The 18,708-nt window shown below is 36.9% G+C and overlaps 1 protein-coding gene across 1 annotated transcript; it reads right to left on the reverse strand.

Moving 5' to 3' along the window:
- Positions 1 to 213: 213 nt before the first annotated feature.
- On the reverse strand, positions 214 to 18,260 carry magt1 (magnesium transporter 1). Its single transcript, XM_067386753.1, has 10 exons — positions 18,123 to 18,260; positions 17,523 to 17,692; positions 15,671 to 15,788; positions 15,100 to 15,240; positions 14,885 to 15,025; positions 13,306 to 13,395; positions 12,377 to 12,440; positions 11,125 to 11,199; positions 10,958 to 11,048; positions 214 to 2,014 (listed from the first exon to the last, which is right to left on the reverse strand). Exons 1-10 carry the CDS (start codon positions 18,201 to 18,203, stop codon positions 1,999 to 2,001), a joined length of 987 nt encoding a protein of 328 aa, XP_067242854.1. The 5' UTR covers positions 18,204 to 18,260; the 3' UTR covers positions 214 to 1,998.
- Between the last annotated feature and the right edge of the window lie 448 nt (positions 18,261 to 18,708).

The following is an 18,708-nucleotide window of genomic DNA, read 5'->3' on the forward strand; positions in this document are numbered from 1 at the left end:
GCGTGCCTTCAGCACGGGAAACACCCGCTGCTCCCTACCGAGAGCACTCAAGGTTGTCCTTATATGGAGCTAAAGACAACGTCTGGCATGATTGGCTCCCTGACATCTAAACCAGAACATGTGGATTTGCAGAGGCAATTTACCTGAAAGCACCTGTTCAGACATGTATATCAAAGAGGACAACACAATAAGAAAGGATTGCTTCAGTTGTGTAATTCAAGTCATTTAATTACATTCACTGATTAGTTCTGATAAACATGACAAGTCCAGAAAAGGAAAAGACTGGGGATGTCCATGAATGTAAGCAAAATAACATAAAAAATATATGAAAGCTCATGTACAGTTTCACTAACTGTGTAATTATACTCACAAATATGCATATATATTTTAATGATTTGTAATTTCAACATCAGCTTTATCCCTTCGTGTTCTTGACAGGAGTGGTAAAGCTTATATTTTCGTTGAGTTCAGCATCTTATTTAAACATCAGTTTTCTCTTGATTATGTCACAATAGTGGTTAAATATAAGCTAACTTGGTTACATTTACATCAAGAATTATGGTTGGTGAAAATAAGAAGGGAAAAAATTCAGGTCTTTTTCTATTCCATGACTCATCGTTTCTTAAATGTTGTTCAACTTCAATATGGAGATGTTCAGAGAGGCAGCACTGCTCCCTACTGGCCAGACATCAGCCATGAACATATCATTTAAAGAAAACAATTACATTCAAAGCAATTTTGAAAATCCAGAAGGACTTGCAAAAATGTTTTAGAACCACAGATGAGACGACCAGCAGATCTCAAATCTCAGGAGTAAATGCGGTTATTTTGCATATTTATTAAAAGAGTTCTGTGTATACACAATATAAACCACATACATGTGCAAGAAGAAGAAGAATTATTTTTTTAAACCTCTTATTTACATATAATTACGTTTTCTAACACACCCCTCATCTGCAATTAGTTGGTTCAACAGGAAACACAACCCCAAACTCACACCATTGGTTGAATCAGCTCAAGTCAATCATGTTTTGGTTATCTTTTTACATTTTTATCTTTAACTTTAGCAGTCTGATCAAACGGTGTGTCTACATCCAGATTATTTATCACACAGGAATAGAAGGTCAAGTTGAGCATGTTGCATTGTGGGATATACTATTCAACGCAGACAGCTCTGTCATATACTAAAATTTTTGGCAGCTGTACCATGTTTTAAAAATTGTGCACAATATTCGTAATACAGAAATAGTCATTTAGTAGGAATAGGAATACTGCAATATTAGTTTGTAGCAGGGTACAATCTTCCAAACTTTGCCAAAAAACAATAATTACTTTTATTGTATTATTTCAGTTTGAAGAGACCAACCGAGTGACTCAAAGCAGTATGAGATATACAAGATTAATCGAAGAGTAATCAATCAAAAGAAATACAATGCAACGAGCAATCAAGGCACTTTTAATGGCATAAATCATCACCTGAGGCAGGACAAGAGCAAACACTCTCCGCATTTAAGACACTTTCATTCACCCTGGGGTTTCCTCATCTCATGAACTACCTCAGAAACCTCAGAATCACTTTGAGTTGACTTTGGACACTTGATATGCACATTTATGAGGTAGAATTGAAAACACCTTGCTTGCCTTTGTGCATCTTCCAAATCTACGCATTTTGACCCAACCAAATTCAATATAAAACTGTACATTTGATTAGCAATAAAACCTCATTGGCAAGCGATGCCATACAGCGTATCTGCTTGAGTTTAACCTCTGTATTCGCACGTAACCCACACCACGTTACCCTAGACTAGACCACTCAGGGAGATAAATCCAATGAATTTAACAAACTTTCAGTAAAAACTTTAAAATGTAATCCGCAATATAAAAAAAAGCAAGAAGGCACATACAGGGTCAAGCAGAACTTTACCAAATCAATAACTCATTTTAAACATTAAGGCACTTTGCGCATTAATATGTCACAGCTCCTCCAACGGTCCTCATTTAGCCAAACAGGAAGCTGCACAAAAACAAAAGGCATTTATGTTAGAAAGGAAATGAAGTCATCATTGGTATGAATACATTTCTAAATTATAATTCTTATTAAATAAAATATAGTTCAAATGTTTGGGGTCAGTAAGATTTTTAAAAATGTTTTTGAAAGAAGTGTTTTATGTTCACCAAGGCTGCATTTATTTGTTCAAAAATACAGTAAAAACAATTAAATATTAAATATTATTACAATTTAATGGTGGGATCAGTAGATTCTGAAAAACGCTGTTGGACATTGTTGATATTTGAAATCAGCCCAAACAAACCCACCCCTTTCTTCATTGCTCCCCTTCCAAAACTCAAGCTTCCAATCCTAACCACCCTGCTCTGCACCGTCTCAAACTCCAGCCAGACTGCTGCTGGCAGGCGAGTGCACTGACAATGACGCTAAACACCATATCTTCTAGCGGTCGTCAGAGTGCAGTTTAACTCTGTTACACACGCAATTCGAGTGGATGTCTGTTTATCACAGCTGATACGCAACAAAATGCTTCACGAAAAATAAAGTGCAGTTGATGAACGAACGACAAGGAAGCACAAAAAAATGAATGTACAGTACACAAGAGTAAATACAAAGTGTTCGTTGTTAGTCGCCAACAGCACAGCAGCTCCAGACAATCAAACCCAGTGTTACTCACATGTGAAGCGGAATCAAAGCAGCCTCCGCATCTGTTTTCAGGCCTTCCTGCTTCGCTCTCTCCAGCGCTGGAAAGCTTTTCTAATATAAACATGGGTCCTAAAGGGCTTGCCCAGTCATAAACCTTCATTCCAGTGATATTCTTTTGAGCTCTTTTGTATTGTGTCCCATCTCTCGTTCTGCAGTTTTTTTTTTCTTCTTCAAATCTCCCTCTTGCTCATTCTCTGTCCTTGACCGTCATACGCCACCTAACGCTGATTGGTTACACATTTGTTGTTGGTGTCGGCTTGACTAACTTCCAAACAGTGTTTTTGAATATCTACTGACTCCACCTTTAAAATGACTGTTTTCTTTTGTAATATATTACAATACAAAATGTAATTTATTCTTGTGATGGCAAAGCTGAATTTTCAGAAACATTTATGCTTATTATCAATGTTGAAAACAGTTGTGCTGCCTAATATTTTTGTGGAAACTGTGATACATTTTTTTCAGGATTCTTTGATGAATGGAATGTTCAAATGAACATAATTCATTTTAAACAGAAATCTTTTGTAACATTATAAATGTATTTACTCTCAATTTAAAGGGGTACTTCACCACTGGCAAAATGGACTTACAATGAAATATGGCTGCGTAAACAGTAGAAAGGTGTTTTTTTTAAATTTTTTAAATTTTTTTATTTGTGCTACCTGACTAGAGAAAAACAGAAAAAAAAACCAGTTGTCTCCCATTTGCCAAATAGAGTGAAGCTAGTATGACGTCCGAACCCGGAAGTCTAATTCGCTGCTGGTTCATTCGAGATTTGGCGATACTTTGGTGTTTTGTTCAACAATGTACACTGCACACACTCATATCCCAAGCTGTTTTATCTAGATACATATTAAAAACATGTAATTTGGTGTGTAATTTGTTGTAGAAAAAAGCATCGTCAAGTTACATTTACCCCAGGCTTTATTTTACACATAAATCGAAAAAACCCATTATAAAACCCCATAGGAAAATCTCGAAGGAACCATCTGCGAATTAGCATTCTGGGTTCATACCTGCACCACTCTATAGGTAGGAAAACTTCAACACCCATAATGCACTGGGCATGTTGCCGTCCAAGGATACGCTTAACAGAGTCAAATACTGCCTTGCTTATTAGGAAATACTTCTTAGCAAACTTTTAGTCATAATGGTGTCGACATGTATTGTTCCCAGGTGCAAGAATTCAAAGAGTAAACGTTTAGCGGGAGTGAGTTACTTTTGGTTTCCAGTGAAGAATCCAGCGCGTTGTAGGCAGCGGCTAAATGCCGCAAAGAATAGTAAATACAGAGAGCGCAGAGAAAGAATATTTGAAAAACCTTTATGTTTGTAGTCAACATTTCAAACTGGATGACTATGAACAAAGTGTTTTAGGCCAAATAGAAGGGAAAAACTGAAAGAAACTGCCCTTCTGTCAGTTCCGCCAAAGCAAAACACTGTAGCGTCTGGACTAATCAGCCACACAAATTGATTCAATATAGTTAATGAATTACCTATGAACTCACTTTATCAAAGCTCTGTGAACCCATCCCCCTAAAACTGCAACTAGCATCCCAAACTAGCTAAACTACAGGAAGTACTAGGTGTCCTGTTACAGATACTTGGACCTTTTACGATCAGGAACAATTTTGCAGAGACCAGTGACTCATTCTTTCTGAGAGGGACAAATAAACTCTCTTAATCCTATGTATTCTCTATATAACCACTTGGGAAATGTATAAACATGTATCCAATTTTCCCATATCACGACTTTCCTTTTATAGGCTTTATTCTATGTATTAATTCTCTCTTTTGAACTATTTTGGTATTAATGTTCCATAGTTGCAAATGTATAGTTGACTGAGATCACATTGGCAGCATGTTTGGTATCTACGGACTCCAACTTTAATTTCCTATTTGGTAATTTATGTTACATGTTACTAACTCTGTGACACATTAGTATTATAAGAATTTAGAGGGTTCTTTTCTCATTCATCCAATCCAGTGTCTTATGCTAATATCTTGCTACAGAACAAAGACTCGTAAAACTTCCCTCCGAGGGGGCAACTCCTTATTGGCTCAGACACCTTAAGAGGGTGTGACATCTTCACCTCTTATATTCACTGAACACAAGATCAAACTCTTCTCTTCCTGCTCTTCCTCCTCTTCTTCTCTTTTACTGATGAATGCTGACGTCAAGATGCTTTAAGAAGCTAGAAGCTTCTAAGGAACCCCAAGCTTGTGCCAGGCCTCGGCCTAGACCTTCCATTCACCAAAGATCCTCTGAATCCAGCCGGTTCTCTTTCGTCAAGAAAATATCAGCAAAGATTCAACAGGAGCCTCCACAAATTGCATCAGGACAGTTTTAATTCAACTTGGAGAGACATGCAAGTATCAAACTTAGTCTCATTATCGGATACATTGAGTATCCTTACCCCTTTTAAAGAAGGGCCTGTTAAAACTAAACTGATGGTTTGCTCAAGGCTGTTGATCTGCTGAATGTCCAACAATGCTGTAACTTCTTGCTTCCTGTACTCTGCTTTCTCTCTCTCTCTTGGTAAACTGTATGCATGTATGTGTGTGAATGTTAGAGTAGTTTAAGCGTTTAGTCTAGTTAATAAAGTCTTGTTCATGTCACACGTAAGGTTGTCCGTGTTTTGCGCTCATGTACGGGAGTCCCTATTCATGTCGGTCCTGACTACAGGCTTTTAGTAGAATAAGATTGTTATTTCCCATAACCTGGAAATGAACATTTCTTAGTTAATAAACAATTAACACTGTGTGTTCATTGAACAACAGGTTAATTGATTGTAATATTAATTTTATTACATTAAGTTAATTTTATTGACTGATTAAAATATTAATAATTAATTATAACTAGTTATGATTAATTATTCATATTTATTTTGAGCTAATTTGCTACAAATGGTGGAGAATGCAGGCATGAATAAACAAAGGTTATGAGCTTAAACCACTGTCAATTTAAAAGTGTGCATTTGATAATTCCAGTCAGAATATGTCAGACGATGCGCATTTTGGTCACTAATTGCTGGTTTGTTGGATGCTGATAAAGTGATGGCTTGAATTGACATCTCTACTGTAACTGAAAGAGTCTACTCTTGACACATTTTAGCATATGTTCAAATGGTATCAGTGTAAAGTTAATCTGATTTTAGCGAAGAAATCCTAATCTCAGTATTAGAGCGTAAGCCTGTGTTGACGAAGGAATCTCAGCTCAGCGGCATGTAAACTGTACCAGAATTGATTATTCTGCTTTGGTTGGAGAAATACCAATTGCAGTATTGCTTAACCTGTTTCTGATGAATGAATCTCAGTACAGTGTTATATAAATGTAGATTTGGGTAATGCTCCCCTGTTATAGTTAAGATTGATGTCATTCATCTAAACTTTGCCTGCACCTACAAGCATAGCTACCTTTTGACCAAAACTGTGTTTCACTCGCTGAAAGGAACATCAGTATTCATGCACAAGACGGACTTAACTATATATGCTTAAACAAGCTTTGACTTACAGCAAACTGTGTAATTACCCTTTAAACAAGTACAAGACGTTGTTTAAAGTAGAGAGAAGAGTTTACATGAGTAAAATTTGCAAATGGCAAAACATATTTGCATTTTACTGAATGTAAAATCAAGTTTTTGAAAATCTGAAAGTATAAGCGTCACATTTTAACTCTATACGTAACTTGTTTGAAATGAGCAGACAGTCTCAATAAACTGTTTGAATTGCTCAGATGTGCATTGGTTCCCATGACAACGACTTGTCACAGGAAGTGCTAACTCATCACCCTGTGATGCCATATTGTAAACAAACCAGGCTAGGTGGCTAAGCTAACCTCACCTAGCAGCCCTGCACCTCAGGCTAAGCTAAATAATAGCTTCTACAGTTAGTGGTTAGCATCATTTATGTGAAGCCTTTAACTACAGCTTGTGTGTATGCAGTGTGAACTGATCTAAACCCATTCTGCTGTTTTAGTCACTTCTTTAAATCTTTTTATTGATTTTAATTATAATAGCAGTCAGCTATTAATTTTTACTAGTATTATTTCTTTCATCTTTGTGATTTACTTACATCTTCCTTTTTTCCTTCTGTGGTTTAATTTCCCAATATAACCACAAGCAACTAGACATACTCTCCTTCTTGATTTTGTTTATTTACAACAGTTGCTTCAATTTTATGAACCAGCTACAAAAGTAATCTGAACAATTACTAGGGCATAATTTTGAGCACCACTAATAAGCAGAATCTAATAGGAAAGCTCTCTTCTTCCTCTCCCTTTTTCTTTCCTATTTGTTCAGAGGTCAAGCCTGTCGTGAGCCATCAGTAAGAAATACTAAGAAATAATTTGACCACAAGAACCATCTTAAGTCATTTGTTAAACCTAGCTGTATTTTATACACCTGGCTGCTCACTGTGCCTTTAGCCCTAAATTCTGTTTGATCTTGCAGTAGTCTCTTGCCCTTACTCTCACCACAAGCGTGCCTAAATGTTGCAGATGCTCAGCCTAACTGCCCAGATGGCAGACCAAAAGGACTGGCTAGGTGTCGTGAGGAACACCCTCCTAACCAGTGCTGCTGATCAATTACAGCACCAGAGCCAAAAGCAACTGGACAAAGATGGAAGAGAAGTAAAGGCAGATGACTCAAACCAGAGGTATGGTCACAATGATCTGACTGAAGTCAACTTCTTCCTGGCCCACATCCTCACTGTTTTGAAACAGGAGGTGAACAACCTCAAACTCCAGATCACAGAGACTCACTAGGAGCTGATGCATGCTAAAAGCCACATAGACCAGCTAGAGATGGAGGCTCGGGACAGACACAAGGACCCTGACAGAATAGAGACACAGAAGAAAAGAGAACTGAGACTCTCTTACCTGCAGCAAACAGAACCACTGCAGGAGAAACATCTCACTTCACCACATGGAGTCAGCAGAAGAACCTCCCCCAGCCAAGCACAGAGGTACAGAGGGGGGGAGCCAAAGCCTTCTGCTTGACACCTTATCAGACAATTTCCTGAAATCCTCTGCAGCTTCAGAAGGAGAAGGATTAATTCAGACAGACCCAGGTACCAGACCTACCACAGGAAGAAGCCATGGATGGGAGCATCCTCATCCTGCAGACCCCGCAGGACCTCCAACAGCAGGCAGCAACCACCTCCTCATCCACACAGCAGCCATCCAGATGCTGCACAAGGACGAATGGACATGCCTGCATTGGACCCACAGGAGCTTCTAATGCTAGTAAAAGAGCTTCTTGAACAGGTCTTACCTGAGAAGTACTCAGAAGCACAAGATTCTGACCACTCACACAACACCATGCAGCCCTGCTCAAGCCAGCCACACCACAAGAGCAGAGTGACACTGCAAACTTCAGACTGCTTCTGACTGAGAGCAGAGGCTACAATCACCGGTTGCTCCTCTGCCATCAGACCTAGGTGAGTCTGAAACCCTCTTCACACTACAACTCCTGTAACCTCCTCCTACAACCACCTGCTCCACAGGCGTCCAGACGACAGGTGACACTGTCAAGGCACCTGCTACTTCGACACCTGCTGAGCAAGCTCAGAGACCTGAACCTTGCCACCAGCAAACATCTTGCCCGCATTAACTGTACCAACACTAACTGACAGGTGACACACGGTCAAGGCACTGGCTGCCTTGATTCCTGCAGCACCAGCTCAGAGACCTGAGCTTGCCTACTGGCTACATCAACCGCCATGGAACGATCACCACTCCAGGAGACACATACAACCAGAGTCCATCACAGCCTTCCAGCCTTGTGTGCTAGTGGTGTGCCTGATCTTTCTGCACCTTCAATGTCGCTCGCTGTTGTCCACAGAAAGAACAACAACGATCAAAAGGGGGGATATATGTAGCGTCTGGACTAATCAGCCACACAAATTGATTCAATATAGTTAATGAATTACCTATGAACTCACTTTATCAAAGCTCTGTGAACCCATCCCCCTAAAACTGCAACTAGCATCCCAAACTAGCTAAACTACAGGAAGTACTAGGTGTCCTGTTACAGATACTTGGACCTTTTACGATCAGGAACAATTTTGCAGAGACCAGTGACTCATTCTTTCTGAGAGGGACAAATAAACTCTCTTAATCCTATGTATTCTCTATATAACCACTTGGGAAATGTATAAACATGTATCCAATTTTCCCATATCACGACTTTCCTTTTATAGGCTTTATTCTATGTATTAATTCTCTCTTTTGAACTATTTTGGTATTAATGTTCCATAGTTGCAAATGTATAGTTGACTGAGATCACATTGGCAGCATGTTTGGTATCTACGGACTCCAACTTTAATTTCCTATTTGGTAATTTATGTTACATGTTACTAACTCTGTGACACATTAGTATTATAAGAATTTAGAGGGTTCTTTTCTCATTCATCCAATCCAGTGTCTTATGCTAATATCTTGCTACAGAACAAAGACTCGTAAAACTTCCCTCCGAGGGGGCAACTCCTTATTGGCTCAGACACCTTAAGAGGGTGTGACATCTTCACCTCTTATATTCACTGAACACAAGATCAAACTCTTCTCTTCCTGCTCTTCCTCCTCTTCTTCTCTTTTACTGATGAATGCTGACGTCAAGATGCTTTAAGAAGCTAGAAGCTTCTAAGGAACCCCAAGCTTGTGCCAGGCCTCGGCCTAGACCTTCCATTCACCAAAGATCCTCTGAATCCAGCCGGTTCTCTTTCGTCAAGAAAATATCAGCAAAGATTCAACAGGAGCCTCCACAAATTGCATCAGGACAGTTTTAATTCAACTTGGAGAGACATGCAAGTATCAAACTTAGTCTCATTATCGGATACATTGAGTATCCTTACCCCTTTTAAAGAAGGGCCTGTTAAAACTAAACTGATGGTTTGCTCAAGGCTGTTGATCTGCTGAATGTCCAACAATGCTGTAACTTCTTGCTTCCTGTACTCTGCTTTCTCTCTCTCTCTTGGTAAACTGTATGCATGTATGTGTGTGAATGTTAGAGTAGTTTAAGCGTTTAGTCTAGTTAATAAAGTCTTGTTCATGTCACACGTAAGGTTGTCCGTGTTTTGCGCTCATGTACGGGAGTCCCTATTCATGTCGGTCCTGACTACAGGCTTTTAGTAGAATAAGATTGTTATTTCCCATAACCTGGAAATGAACATTTCTTAGTTAATAAACAATTAACACTGTGTGTTCATTGAACAACAGGTTAATTGATTGTAATATTAATTTTATTACATTAAGTTAATTTTATTGACTGATTAAAATATTAATAATTAATTATAACTAGTTATGATTAATTATTCATATTTATTTTGAGCTAATTTGCTACAACACCATTGCATACAGGCAAGAAAGTTGTGGTCACAGTGATCCATTTTTACTATAATGCTGTTTAAAGAGTAGACAAAGTACTATACAATTTTCATTGATAAACCTACTCTTACAATAACTGTTCTGTTAATAATCCTCTGTCGTTCAGACAGTCCATCGGCGGGGACACAAAAATAGAACAATCTGTAGTTTTCATGATTTTAAGATTCGGCACCATTTCTGGGTCACTAATCAAATGTAAGTAAACTAGTGACAATAATCATCTGACACTTTGCACAGACATCAGATTTGGTGCGTCTAAAATCACAAAAAATCGTGCTGTCTGAGTACGTACTACATTTGAATTTGAACGTATTTTGCGACCGTTAGAAAAGTATGTTCTATATATAGTATGAGTGTGTGTAGTATGAATGTAATCCAGACATACTACAGCCACCATGTTGTCATTATCATGTGACCTATGGTCGCTTCACTGCCATTCATAAATCCTCTCTTGTGGCCTCATGGGATAGTAAAGTGTCCATCAGATGTATACTTAAGATTATCAGAGGAAATAGCAGGTTATCCAGGGACTTTGCGCCTACTGTTTTTTCGAATATAATGTTTAAGGACATACTACTCTGTTGGCGTACACTGTTTTTCTCATGCTATACAGTAGAGAAGTATTTAATTTCGAACGCAGCGTTTGTCTCTTCCTCTGAAGGTCAAGATGCTCTTATGAACATCTCAAATCATGCTGAGAACATGATCAAATAAATTTTCCCTCAAATTATAATTTGTAATCCAAAAAAACAAAAAACAAAAAAAACCTGCATTTCAGAAGTATTTTCATTAGTGCTCCCACACTTTCATTGCGCTGATATTTCAATCTGTTTATTAGACTAATGATGGTCTAATGAGCTCACCTGTAAGGATATCCGTGATATTTGGCCCTAAAGACTGACAGCAGCCAACTGAAGAACAGCACCACCAGCCCGATTCCTGCCACACACATGACTGGAGAGGAAACAAAAGAAAAAATTAAACCTGTTCTCACTTAAGTCTATAGAGCACAGGTCGTTTGACAGCGTACTTTTCCTCTTCCCAACATCCAGGTCAGAGGTCGCAGCCTCATGAAGCAGCACCATTCCCAGAGTCACCGCAGCATCTGAATCAGAGTTCAGGAACACGTACGTGATGACTGAATGACTGACATGAAAGATTTAGGGCTGCACAGCGATTAATCGCTTGCAAAATAAAAGTGTGTTTACCTAATATATGTGTGTGTTCTCTGTATAATAATTAAGTATATATAAATACACGTACATACATGTATAAATTTAAGAAATATACGCATGTATAAATAAATATATATATTTTTTTTATTTTATATTACATATAAATATAAATATTTTATATAGAAATATACATTTTTCTTAAATATATACATGCGTGTATTTATATATAATTAACTATTATACACAGAACACACACATATATTAAGTAAACACAGACTTTTATTTTGCAAACGATTAATCGTGATTAATCGTTATGCAGCCCTAGAAAGATTAACACTGTGTGCTAACCAGACATAAAGCCACAGCCAATCAAAACATATCTGATGGATAATATACAGTGGTCTGTGGAGCTACACTACTGTTCAAACGTTTGGGGTCGGTAAGATTTTTTTTTTTTTTTAAGGAAGTAATACTTACTTATTACTTATTCAGCAAGGACACATTAAATTAATCAATAGTGAAAGAAAAGAACTTTACAATGTTACAAAAGCTTTCTATTTCAAATAAATGCTGTTTTATTTTAACTTTCTATTCATCAAAATATAAATCCAGAAAAAGCATTACGGTTTCCACAAAAATATGAATCAGTACAACTGTTTTCAAAATTGATAATCAGAAATATTTCTTGTGCAGCAAATTAGCATATTCAAATGATTTCTGAAGGATCACGAGACACTGAAGAGTGGTAGAGTAATGAAGAGTACTGAAGAGAAATTATTTTTTTCACAGGAATAAATTACTTTTTTACAATATATTCAAATAGAAAACAGTAAATTATAATATTTCTAAATATTACCGTTTACTTTTGATCACTTGGTGAGCAGAAGAGACTTCCTTCAAAAAAAAAAAAATCCTACTGACTCCAAACTTTTGAATGAACGTGTATGCGCACCAATGAGATTTTAGAGTGGGCGGGACTTCGTGGCACAATGCAACAAAAAAGAAACCAAGTGACCAACAAAATGTTTTTTGCTTGCCGTGTAGCAGACATTGTGTCTGGTCAGGACGCAGTGTAAATGATCTGAGTGCAGTGGCTGTGAAGGATACTGAAGAGAAGAACAATGTGAGTCTCTGCCACAAACTGAGCCTGACTGCTGCCATGGATGTAACTCTGAAATGAAAAAGAGACATATTACTGTGGATCATCATTTGATATAAAAATCTGAACACATGAGAACTTGAAGTAATCGTGACATGAGGAATCAAATGTTCAGTGCAGTGAGGTGAAGCAGGGAGGTTATCAATCTTAATAGTGAATGTTTACCGACAAACACGCAAACCAGGCCTTTCTGACTGAGGGTGGAAAATCATCATGTTTTGCAAATATAGGATTGTTTTTGTGCAAAAAACGATTAACTTCATAAAGTGACCCTCAAGGAACATTAAAAAGATTAAAAAGGCAAGACCCCTTTAAAGACCACAAGCAATTTAAGTGTTTTGTGGCTTTTAGTCTATGGATGTTAGCTTTATGCAAGATGACAAAATAAACTTTCATCAAATGCACAAATTTAAGATTTACAGGCCTGGTTTCACAGACAGGGCTTAGCCTAAACTAGGATTAGGCCTTGGTTCAATTATGGGATTTAAGTAGCTTTTATAAACTTTCACTAGAACAAAACATACTGGTGTACATCTTGAGACAAAACAATGACACTGACATATTTTAATATGTATTTTACAAGTTGCTTTCAGTTAAAACAGCTCAAACATGCATTTTAGTCTAGGACTAGCTTAAGCCACGTCTGTGTTCTCTTCCAGGAAACTGGAGCAAAATACTGATGACTCAAACACTCTCTCTAGAATGAATTAAAACAGGTGACAAAATCTGCTATACAAAAGAGACAAACTCTCAAAATGAAATACATCAACACAGCAAAGAAAAGTGGGATTGTCAAGCCGTTTCATGGGGTCTGTGAAATATAAAAAAAACAAAAAAAACAAATAAAACCAAACATGAGGTAAAGAGTGTAACGAACCACTTGGCCAGTGTTTGGGTTCTTGTGAGCGTATGGAGGTCCTCGGATGTGGTTCCACATTTGACCCGATGTCATGATCAAAACAAAACACTAGAGAGAGAGAGAAGGTTGTTCATGTTAACTATATTTTTACGTGTTCTAAACAAAATAAAAAAAAAATGCTTCCCTTTGTAAAACTCACCACTACATTACTAAGGTGTTGCTATGCTTTTCAGAATAGTTCTTAATGCATTGCTTGCTATGCAGTTGCTAGTGTCATTTAGGATGCAACTTATGATATTGCTAGGTAGTGGCTAAGGTGTTCTGTGCAGTTGTTAGCACATTGCTATGGCACTGACTGGGAGACATGTTTGTTTGTTTGTTTGTTTGTTCGTTTATTAAGTTTTTACGCCATGTTAACTATTTCAGACTGGGAGACAGACATTTTTTTTCCTATTTTTTTTCTTTTATAACAACTAAATTAGATGTTTAAAGGTGCTAAGTAGGATATTTTGTTTTATACATTTTTGCTAGATTTCTTGAAACTGTCTTTACTAACTGATAAAAGACTATTTATTAGGTGCACTGAAAGGAATAATATTAATATACATCATCTGTGCACGAGGTAGGGCCTTAAAAACATCAGCCAATCGTTTACGCAATCATCGCGTTTTTCCTCAAATCTAAAACTAAATTTGTCTTTTAAAACTAGGGACGCACCGATATGAAAATGTTGGCCGATATCGATACTGATAAAATGCTTTATATTTGAAAGATGATAACTGATATTTTGGCCTTTAAATCAAAATCTAAATCCAAATTCAAATTTATATAATTTGAGAGCCAGATTTCAAAAACAAAACTCTCACAACTTTAAAAGCACTTAATAATTGTCCCAAGCACAACATAAATCAAACATATACAGTACAATAGCCTAGTTTAAACCAGTGTAAGTTTTTTAAATCAATTTTACACTCTTAACTTTCTTTATCATTCATAAATAAATAAATAAAAATCTATTGCTTTACAAATAAATAATCCCTAAATAATGCCTAAATAATGCATTGTCTTCTCGGGAAGAGAAGACAATGCTGAATAAAGTCGTAGTTTTTGTTATTTTTGGACTAAAATGTATTTCCGATGCTTCAAACTATTCTAACTGACCCACTGATGTCACATGGACTACTTTGATGATGTTTTTATTACCTTTCTGGACATGGACAGTATACCGTACATACATTTTCAATGGAGGAACAGAAAGCTCTTGGACTAAATCTAAAATATCTTAAACTGTGTTCCAAAGATGAACGGAGGTCTTACGGGTTTGGAATGACATGAGGGTGAGTCATTAATGACATCATTTTCAATTTTGGGTGAACTAACCCTTTAATATATCAGCCAAATTTTATTATTGAGTCGATAAGGAGAACATATATATCAGCCAATACTAATATGGTGGGCGATATATTGTGCATCTCTATTAAAACCTTTTCAAGGGTATCAACATAAAATAAATATCAACATATAATAAAAACTATAGAGGAGTATAAGTATTAGAATCCCATCTTTTCATTATAAAATATAAAGGTCAAGTGCCCACCAGTGCAGAGAAAGCCCAGACGTTCTTATTGAACAGGAACTCCAGGTTGTTTCGGCGCAAGTAAGCCAGACTGCCAATGAATGCCAGCAGCAAACCCAGCATCAGTGGCCCAGCGTAGTTCGGTGGCCTGATCACCCGAATCTGAACGACACACAACAACAAATTAAACACCGTCGTGACCGTTCTGAAGCTGAATGTGTGTGCTCTAGTCTTACATGGACATCTGTTCGGTCCGCCACCCATCGGGCCAACTGCTCGGCTGCGAAGCCTCGGACCTGAAGCTCGTATGTGTCCGCACGCTTGGGTTTGCCTTTGGCCGGGAAGTTGATGAATGTTGGAGCCGAGTTCATGTTGAGCTGTAGAGGACATAAACAGATTGAAATAAGAAATTATGTAACTATTATGACTAATAATATATATTAACAATCATGCTTCTCAATGTCAACATGAATCCATTTATTTTCTTTTACTTGTCTTATTGATGTAACATCTTGCTTTGCCTCTAAAACAACTTTACTTTTACAATGACTACAATGACCTTGCGAGCAACTGGTTAATGTTAACCAACAGTTGTATAGCTGTAGTAATTACATTTAGGTCTGGCTCCATTCAGATACATAAATGTACATCCAATCAATTTCCAATATAAAATCAAGTCATGTCCGAGAATTCTTTTTTTTTTGCACTTGGAAATATGTCACATATCACAAATGTCACTTCATGTTCACTTTAACAGACTAAGGTATGAGATTGAGTACAAAGGTAAATTTAATTCAGGACATTTACCATCTGGAAAACATCTGAGCCTTCATCAAAATCCACCATTGCAAAGAAAATACGGTTAGTAAATGCACTCGAATAACGCCAAGAATTCGCAAGGATCTGGTACTCTTCATCTGCCTGTCTGAAAAAAAAGAAAAAGAAAAGTAGATTTTGTTTTCTACAGTTTTTTTTTATATAAAGTTAATTTAGGCTACGTTCACACTGTCAGTCCAAATCTGATCATTTGTGTATCCGACTGGAATCAGATCTCAAATTATTGACGTCCACATTGTGTATCGCAACTGTTCAGATTAGATTTGTGTGTAGTCACATAAACCACGCTAAATCCGATCAGAACGGTCAGACTGAAACAGATTTCCAGAAATGCGTATATGCCACATATGTATGTAGCTCGAAACAGATTTGTAAAAATCGCATTTCATATGATTATTGGCCGTTCACACTTGCTAAGTCTAATTGGATATCAATCAGATCTGCACAAAAATCGGATTTGCACTGACAGTCTGAACGTAGCCGTGTAAAGGTTTTAGGTTTCAATGTAGAGTATGTCATTTTTGTGCAGCAGCAACAAAGGGAAATGCAAAAATAAATTTTAATTTTGGTTTTCAAATTCTCACCTCATCTGCCATTGGCTGGAAAAACATTTGTTATGTGCTTCTGTCATTTTTTATAGTTCTATTTAGCTTTAATTTATTTTTATTTCATTTTTAGTGAAATAAAAAGTACTTCAACTCAAACTTTTTTCAGTTTGCTGACAATTTTGTTCAGTTTAAAGGTATAGTTCACCCAAAAATGAAAATTTGCTGTTAATTTACTCACCCTCAGGCCATGCAAGATGTAGATTACTAAGTTAAGTTCTTAAATCAAAAAGCATTTTCTTGACAAGTAAAATTTATTTTCTTGTTTTCTGGAAAAATAAGTCAAAATTAAGTGAGTTTTTCCTGAAAACAACCAAATAATCTGCCAATGGGATAAGCATAATAATCTTGATCCAAAATGAAAAAAAGATTACATAGTTTATTTTTGGTTTGAAATAAGATTATTTTGCTTGTTTTAAGGAAAAACTCACTTAATTTTGACTTATTTTTTTCTAAAAACAAGAAAATAATTTTTACTTGTCTAGAAAATGCTTCTTGATTTAAGAACTTTAAGATATTTGGACTGGAAACAAGACAACAATAAGTAAGAACAGCATTTTTTTGCCGGTTCAGCTATAGCTGAAACCGTGTTCCTCAGTGATTCATACAATGTAAGTCAATGACTGTCGACACTTTGATAGTCAAAAGTTTGGAAACCGGAAAAAGTCAGTCTTCCCAAATGACATGACACAGATGAACATAATCTTTATTTTTTTATATAGGTTGCTCCAGACTGTCGTGAATGTGCTCAAGACCATTTGCCGAGGCTGTGGATTACAGGTAATAATGTTGTAAATAATGTCAGTTTCTTTAACAGACCGCTCGTTTTGCTTCATAAAACCTCAATGTATCGTCAGGAGCCACAGGTACTACATGTTGTTTTTGTACATGTTTTTGACTCTCAGAGTGACGGTAGACTTGCATTAAATGAATCACCAAGGACTAGTTTCCGCTAAAAATCTTCTGTACTGTTCTACTGAAGAAAAAAAGAAAACATCTACATCTTGGATAGCCTGAGAGTGAGTAAATTAACAGCAAATTTTCATTTTGGGATAAACTATATCTTTAAGATCTTTGTCTTATATTTCCGTTTTATTTTATTTCAGCTTTATTTCACCTAAAATTATATGTAATAGTTTTGCATTAAACAATAACAACACTGCTGCACACACAGCAGAATGAAGCGTTTGTAGTGGATGCTCTCTCAGTGCACTTACTTGCAGACAGCACACTGTCTCTGTGGCTGCAGAGCTGTGAACATGATGATGACGGAGTAGTTGCGTGGAGGAGCTCGGATCAGCCTCCTGAACTTTTCTCCATTCAGCCGGATCACTGCACGCTTACTGGCCCACTCCATCATCTGACTGACCTTCTCTGACAGCAGGGTCTGGAAACACACATATTAACCAACCACTCATTCACAGAATCTCACAGTACATTCAGCACAGGTTTAGTCCTCACGGAGTAATTCATGTTCATTGTGTTACGTGCATACTAACATGAACAACACAAACAGAAGTTTAATTCAGAAGCAGTCAGGGCAGTTCATAGGCTGCTGTGCAACAGGAAGCTTAGCTTAGTTTGCATACAGGGCCATGTATGACAGCTCATAATACATTGAATAAAACCGAGGCCAATAATTCATTCGAATTTACAGATGGATCATAGTGTTCTCACAAATGTTAACATTAATATGCGATTTAATCCAATGTGCTGTTGAGAGAAAGAATCTATCAGAGCCTTTGAGAAACCAGTCAGTTCAGTGCATACGAAGGGTAAAAAAAACACTTAATGACAAACCAATAGAATCCACTGACCTCCTTCTTTTTCTGCCCATTTGATGGCGTGCCATGTAAATTAACAGCAAGGAAAACAACTATCAAAAGTTTATAAAACATTTCTGAAGCTGCCACTCTGCGGCCACGACAGTTCTGCAGGAAGGATCTCCTGTCCGCTTCCTATTGGTGGAGCTCAGCGGAAGAGGAAGAGTTTTAAAATAAAAGTCTCAAGCGACAAAACTAAAGCTCGAAAATACTTTAGTATTTTCAAAATAAAAGCTTTTTTTCCCGCTGGAAAAGACGGGATTTTTTTTAATGATAGTGTTGTGTTTCCCACTGTCTATATGTATCTATACCGTATAAATGTATTTTATATAGGCCTATATCTATACCATATTAAGTTATTTTAGCCCCAGACAAATTATTATGTAGGCCTGTATGAAGAATGCGGACTTCTTACGCTATATATTATTTTATATATTTTTGCAAACACGTATATACTGTTCTCATCTAAGTTAATTCAATTTTGTACTTTATGTTGGTAGCAAATTGTGTAAAAATCCAGTCTTTTAGCTAGATGCCCAGTAAGATACTCCAACACGTTTCTAATGTTTTATTGATCATA

This window comes from Chanodichthys erythropterus, chromosome 1 (genome assembly GCF_024489055.1).
Source record: "Chanodichthys erythropterus isolate Z2021 chromosome 1, ASM2448905v1, whole genome shotgun sequence".
Classification (NCBI taxonomy): Eukaryota; Metazoa; Chordata; class Actinopteri; order Cypriniformes; family Xenocyprididae; genus Chanodichthys; species Chanodichthys erythropterus.